The 6,589-nt window shown below is 32.2% G+C and overlaps 1 protein-coding gene across 1 annotated transcript; it reads left to right on the forward strand.

The window, feature by feature from the left end:
* The first annotated feature begins 3,524 nt into the window (after window positions 1-3,524).
* LOC105114557 (U1 small nuclear ribonucleoprotein A-like) lies at window positions 3,525-6,239 on the forward strand. The gene is made up of 4 exons (XM_011011134.1): window positions 3,525-3,735; window positions 3,892-4,064; window positions 4,925-5,062; window positions 5,661-6,239. The coding sequence occupies exons 1-4, from the start codon at window positions 3,603-3,605 to the stop codon at window positions 5,949-5,951; spliced, it is 735 nt and encodes a 244-aa protein (XP_011009436.1). The 5' UTR covers window positions 3,525-3,602; the 3' UTR covers window positions 5,952-6,239.
* The last annotated feature ends 350 nt before the right edge of the window (window positions 6,240-6,589 follow it).

A 6,589-nucleotide genomic window follows, 5' to 3' on the forward strand; every position in this document is an offset into this window, starting at 1 on the left:
TTTTTTATCAAAATATTTTATAAATTTAAGTTATAGGTGCCTGCTCGCTCGATATAGTATTTTTATTTTGATTTTTTTCTATTATTCTAGAGTTTAAATTCAAGTTTGTATAAAATGGTTTTTGAATCTGTTTGTGAACATAGTTTAGTAGTGTAACTGGTGTTATTAAAATTTTAAAAGACTAATTACAATCAATTTACTTTTTAATATTTATATTGGAGCAAAATTACATCTAGATAAACTAAACTTTAGCATTCAAGGTGAACAAGATGGGCGCGAAATGAACCCAATCAAAGCAACGCCTTTTTACACGTACGTGAAGAAAAAGTCCGCTCGCCACTTGGAAATTGACACGAGCCAAATTTCGTCCATTCTTATCCTCTTATTTCCTAAAAGGCTTCAGTTCAGAGGCTTGCGAATTAGGCATCGGCCATGAGATGAACTTTTAACTGTAGCTTTCAAGTGACGTCAACTTCAGACTAATTGCAACGATTCTGTAATGGTCACGTGACCTTCCTTTTCTAGTTAGGTTCTGCGCTTTATTATATACCAAAATATGCAAAGCGACCTTTGTGTTAATTGCAAGCGTCGGGGTCATTATAATAATTAAAAAAACACCAAACTAAATGAAGACAGTATTTCTTATTATTATTATTATTATTATTGTGGAGTAGACTCAATTGCTTTATGGATTGCCACAATGCAGCTGAGTAAGTTCTTTTCTTTCAATCTTAAAAAATTATATAATTTTTTTAATTTAATTTTTTAATATTATATTAAGATGATTTTAAACCTAGTAAATTGTTGCATTTTACATGTAAAGGGATATTTGCAATGTCAAAAATATCTCAGTAATAAATTGATTGATGCATGTTGCCAAATAATACAAAATATAATTTTATTTTATTAATTAAAAATTAAAACAAAAGGAACTTAATTTAACTCTAAAAAAAATAGAGTTTTTTTTATTGTTCAAGGGACATATAAAACTACAGTTTCATTTCTAAAGATTTTACTTTTTTATTTTAATTTTAGTCCGTATATTTTTAGAGTTTTAATATTTTAATGCGAAACTTCATCCATTTTATGTTTTCATCCTGTATTTGAGAAAGAAAGTCACTAGAAATTTTTTTTTCTTTTATGATCGTAATAATTTCTTATTTATAAAATAATGATTATAATATTTAATAAAAATATTAGGGTTTTTATTTAAAACATATATTTCTTTTTAACTCAAACTATAATAGTTTTCACAATTATTTTTTAATTGGTGTTAATTTTATTCAATGAATTATAACAACGTCAATAAAAAAACCATTTTTTTGTTAAAAAAATTACATAATAAAAAAATAAAACGTCATAAAATTAATATTTTTTTTATTTGTTGTTTTTTCTACAAATATTTTTTCAATATATAATTAAATAAAAATATATTTTTAAACAAAAGTTATGGCAGCATGCATGAAAGCTTGAATCAAAGCTTCCACTGAATTTTTTCTCTCTCCTTTTTTTTTCCCCAAAAAGGAATCAAAGTTGCCTCATAGATGAACTGCTCGATTTGGCTGTGATCGATTGTTCTGGACTTGTTGATTGCAACAGTTCTTCCATCTGTTGTAATCTGTGTACCAAAACCTCCATGGCCAAGAATTCTACTCTCATGGTTCTTGTCGGCGGCTTTCTGGAGTTCTTTAGCTGTAAAGATTTCTGCCCTTTTTGTAACAGATCCTTCCCTTCTTGATAGCTGCTGCTCCAACACTGGACCCCTACGCACTTTGCCTAAAGAACTCCTCTTCGAGCCTCATTAGCTTCCATTTATCGTGTCACTTTAGCTGTAAATAATATTTCTATTTATTTTTTTTAAATTTATTTTTAATGCTAGCATAGCATCAATCAGCGTTGCCAGAGTTGACAAGGAGAATATAAAAGTTAGATTTGTTTAAACCGAAGAAGCCCTAGGATACATTACTTAAATTGTCGGTCCTTGTTTTCTCGTGGTCTCCTTTTGTATCCAGGGAAGTTGGGGCACTGAAGAAAGCTACAAAGGAACCAAATGAAGTGGAGTGCGAGTCAAAGCAACGTCTTGTATTTGTATGCATTCATCAAGAAAAGGTGCTCTCGCCTTTTGAAAATTGACGAGGGCCAAATCCCACCCATCCTTATCCTCTGATTTTTTAAAAGCTAGCATCGAGTATATCTATGATTCTAAATCTTCTTCTTCTTCCTTTTTGAAGTTTGGTTTCTGTTAAAAGGTTTGTGAATTTGGCTTAATTCTGTTAACGGTCTTGTAATATATATATATATATATATATTCGAATTAGCTTAGGTGTATTTCAATTAAATTTTTAAATTTTTAAAATTAATAATTATATAAAATTTTAATAACCTTTAAATTTATAGAGTTTAAATTAATAATTTCCAGAGAATAAAATCATATTACATGGCATTTTTGTGAATTAAAATGGAAGAGTTACTGACAACATGGCTCCGCTTATAGTTAAACATGCTGATACATTTCTTTTTAATTATTTTATAATATACTTGTGTTGAACATGAATATCTTAGTCTAAGGTCATGTATGCTATAGGCAACAAACGACTTATCTATGTTTTCTTTCCTTTAAATAACTGAAGGGGTAGACAAAATATGAGTATAATATGCTGACGATCGAGCAAATGTGCCTCATCGTCTAATGATTCAGGATATTTTTCTTCCAAGTAGGTAGCAGGGTTTCGACTTCCCTTGAAAATAAGATATTATGAAAGGAAGTTGATGAGGATTCTTAAAAAGTCTGATTTTTTTCCTTCTCGGGTTGATGCCTTTTTTTCTTTTCTTTTTTTATTTTTTATTTTTTTTAATTTTATTTTTTAATATAAAGTTTTATTAAATTTTATTATTTAATATTATATTAACAATAATTAATTTTTATATTTTTTATCATATAATAAAAATAAATATAAAATTTAATTGGAGTTTATAACTCATAAATTTAACATGTTATCTAAAGTTATTATAATATATTTTTTTAACTTATTCATTCATAAGATGATATATCATAATAATTTTTATATAACTTAATTTAAAATTTATATCAAATAAAGAATAAATTAAGAATTTTTAAATTTAAATTATTATTTTTAAATTTAATAATTGTACTAAAAAGCTTTTCACGATTGAAATATTATCATTTTCACCTTCAAAACAATTTCGGTCCAAGCGCAAAAAATAACCTGCTATCTACGAAGACAAGTCATAAATGCTGCTTCAAGAATTTAGGGGTCAAATTCAAGTGGTCGGTTCAGGAGACTTGATCGAACCAATCTGAGATCCCAAAGTGAGGGCCTTGAGTAATGGGCCGGACCAAAAAAAGACTCTATCTTATGATGGGCCAAAGATATTATCATCGGCCGAACAAACAAGCCGATATCATACTGACCAATCTTAACCCAAGAGGGTGGATTGGGTAGACAAGTTGGGCCCAACGCAGATGCGCTTCCCTTCCTCCTTTTGATTGCAATTATTATTTTTAGGGCAAATGTGAAGAACCCTCGAGAAATCAGATTAAACCCCAGTCTGGCTCAGAAAGAAATCAAGAGTGGGAAATCATGGCATTGCTGGAGAGAAAAGACATGGCTGATGTGAATAACAATATCAATAATAATAGTAGCACAGGTACTGAAGTCCCCTCGAACATGACTATTTACATCAATAATCTCAACGAAAAAATCAAAATCGATGGTAATGCCCGAATTCCCTTCTCTCTCTGTCTCTCTGTTTTTTTTTTTTTAATTAAATTTCAAATCTCGTTCTCTCTCTCTCTCTCTCTTATATATATATATATATATATATAGTTTCTATGATGTGGTAATGTCTGATTTGAAAACCAAAAAAAAGAGTTGAAGAAAGCTCTGCACGCTGTGTTCTCGCAATTCGGGAAGATACTGGAGATATTGGCATTCAAGACATTGAAACACAAAGGGCAAGCTTGGGTTGTTTTTGAGGATGTTCAGTCTGCCTCTAATGCCATGAGGCAAATGCAGTCTTTCCCCTTTTATGATAAGCCCATGGTATGCTTGTATTATTAGTTTATCCCCCCCCCCCTCCTACAACACACAGTTTCTTTTCGGTGTATTAGTGAATGATAGAAAGAAGCTCAATGATAAATGCTAAGCATTTTCTTATATCGTGCTTTTGTTTCTGTGTTTGCACAAGGGGGAGTAGTAGCACTTTTGTGTTTTTTTTTTCACAAAAAAATATTTATTGTCTATAATTATTAATTTACTGTTTGACTTGGCAATTTCATAGCCTTCACATATAGATTATAGAAAGAGTGACTTGTTCATCTAATTATATATATGTATAGCACAAAACAAGTTGTTCCTAAGAACCTCTACAACCAATCCTTCACATATCAGCTTCCTACACTACACATTCTACGTTGATGATGACTCTGTCTCCACTCTAGAAAGCTTAAGTCCATATCTCATTGGATTATGACGTGTCCTGCTAGATCTACAGAGTTTTTTATGTTTATTAAGCTTTAGGCTGAATATCCAATATTATAGCCTCTGACTTAGATTCCATTTGGATGTTAGTTTGTGGTTCTTGAACTTTTTCAAGTTCTATTTTCCTCCCACTACTCCTTTAAAGAACAAATTCTTTCTGATTAAGGTAGCAAGGTCTTTTTCACATGACCCATTGATCATTACCAAATTGATTTGCAACAAATCAGTATTTTTTTTTCCAGCACCATAAGTTTACTTAATTACCCTTAAAAAATTAACCTAGCATCTTGGGGTTTATTTGTCTTTTTGTTTTTTAAAGCATGCTTGATAGTAACTGAATTGCGCAGCATGCTATTTTTTTTCCTTTTCCTTTTTAAATAGTAGGAAAGAAACCAATCTGAGATAAATGTATGAATGTGTAGATTGTCTCTGATTTATTTCCCTCTGAGATCTATATTTTTCAAATGGCAGGGAAAAAGAAGAAAGATCAACATGATACTAATCAAGTGGGAGTGGGTATGACTCCTGCATATGGCGGCGCCTACGGGACAACACCTCCTGTAAGCATGTTTTTGGCTTTCTTAGGATTACCACTACTAGGTTCTTTATAATGTGGTTTGTAGGTTAACATCATTTTCCTCTGTATCTAGATTAATTGGATCCATGTTTGTGATTATGCTTCACCTGAAATTCAGCTGTTGTAAGTCAATTTGATATTAGGATTTGACCATTAAGTTGGCTTCTTACAAATTATTTTATTTGTTTGCTATAAAGTAAAGATGCAGGTCAATATATTTAAACTGAACTTGAACTAGGCAAAGAGGATTACATTTTTAGTTGCTCAATCTAGAATCTAACTTCTATTTACTGATGGAAAACATTTATTTGCTTCTACTATGTTGATTAACTTATCCAACTACATCATCCAGTTAGATTCACAGAATGGAAACAATCTGTTGCTAGTTGCCTTGTCTAGTGAGAAGCTACCCCTGGAAATTAGTTTCACGTCCATTAATTAGTGAAAGAGTTCATTTCTGAGATTCACAAGGATGCAGCCTGTTCTCTGAAACTGGCAATATGTTGTCATTTTCCACTGTTCTGAGAAGGATGTCCAGTATCTCTTAGCATGATCCTTACCTTTGCTTCAAAATTTTGCAGCTTTCTCAAATACCCTATCTAGGTGGTGTGAAATCTATGGTCCCTGAGGCTCCAGCTCCCCCAAATAGCATTTTGTTTATTCAAAATCTTCCCAATGAGACTACTACAATGATGCTGCAAATGTTATTCCAGCAGTACGCTGGTTTTAAGGAGGTCAGGATGGTGGAAACAAAGCCAGGGATTGCCTTTGTGGAGTACGGAGATGAGATGCAATCAACAGTCGCTATGCATGCACTTCAGGGTTTCAAGTTACAGCAGAACTCAATGTTAATTACCTATGCCAAGAAATAGACAAATATGAAGTGGTTTTTGGCTACTCAGAGGAGAGAGCTAACACTAGGATCTTAAACTTCTTGTAACTGTTCCCTATATCCTTTTTAATCTTAGTTTGAATATGAGGTTAAGATTTTTAATGTATCATAGTAGTTATGAATTACTCCTGTCATATTTTCTTTTGCTTCTGAAAATCACTGAACAGTAATTTCATGCGAGTGCTGTGCGGCGGATTAAATTAGATAATGCTGTTGCCAGTTGTAATCACATTGTTGCTACACAAACAGATTCGGCATTTTCAGTGGATATTTGAGGCATGACGGTTATAAGAAGCCGAACAATATTTGATTAATTGCACTTTCTCAGCCCCCGAAAAATCTCCACCACATGTTTAGCTTAGCTGTTTCCACCATCACATTCCTAGAGAGAATCAAGCAAGCAAACTGGATGCCTGGCAATTTTAGTTGAGATAGTTTAGAAATGGACCAGGCGACATTAATGAAAAGGTGAGTGTCCAGGCAAACATCGACAGATCTTCGACTGTCTACTAAAGCTTTAGGGTCTGTTTGTTAGGAGAGATGGGTGTGAGGATGGATGAGGTCTAGAGGGTGGGATTGAAAGAATCTGTCTTATCCTTTCCCACTTGCAAAATTCAA

The sequence above is a fragment of the Populus euphratica genome, unplaced genomic scaffold (assembly GCF_000495115.2).
Source record: "Populus euphratica unplaced genomic scaffold, PopEup_1.0 scaffold545.1, whole genome shotgun sequence".
NCBI lineage: Eukaryota > Viridiplantae > Streptophyta > Magnoliopsida > Malpighiales > Salicaceae > Populus > Populus euphratica.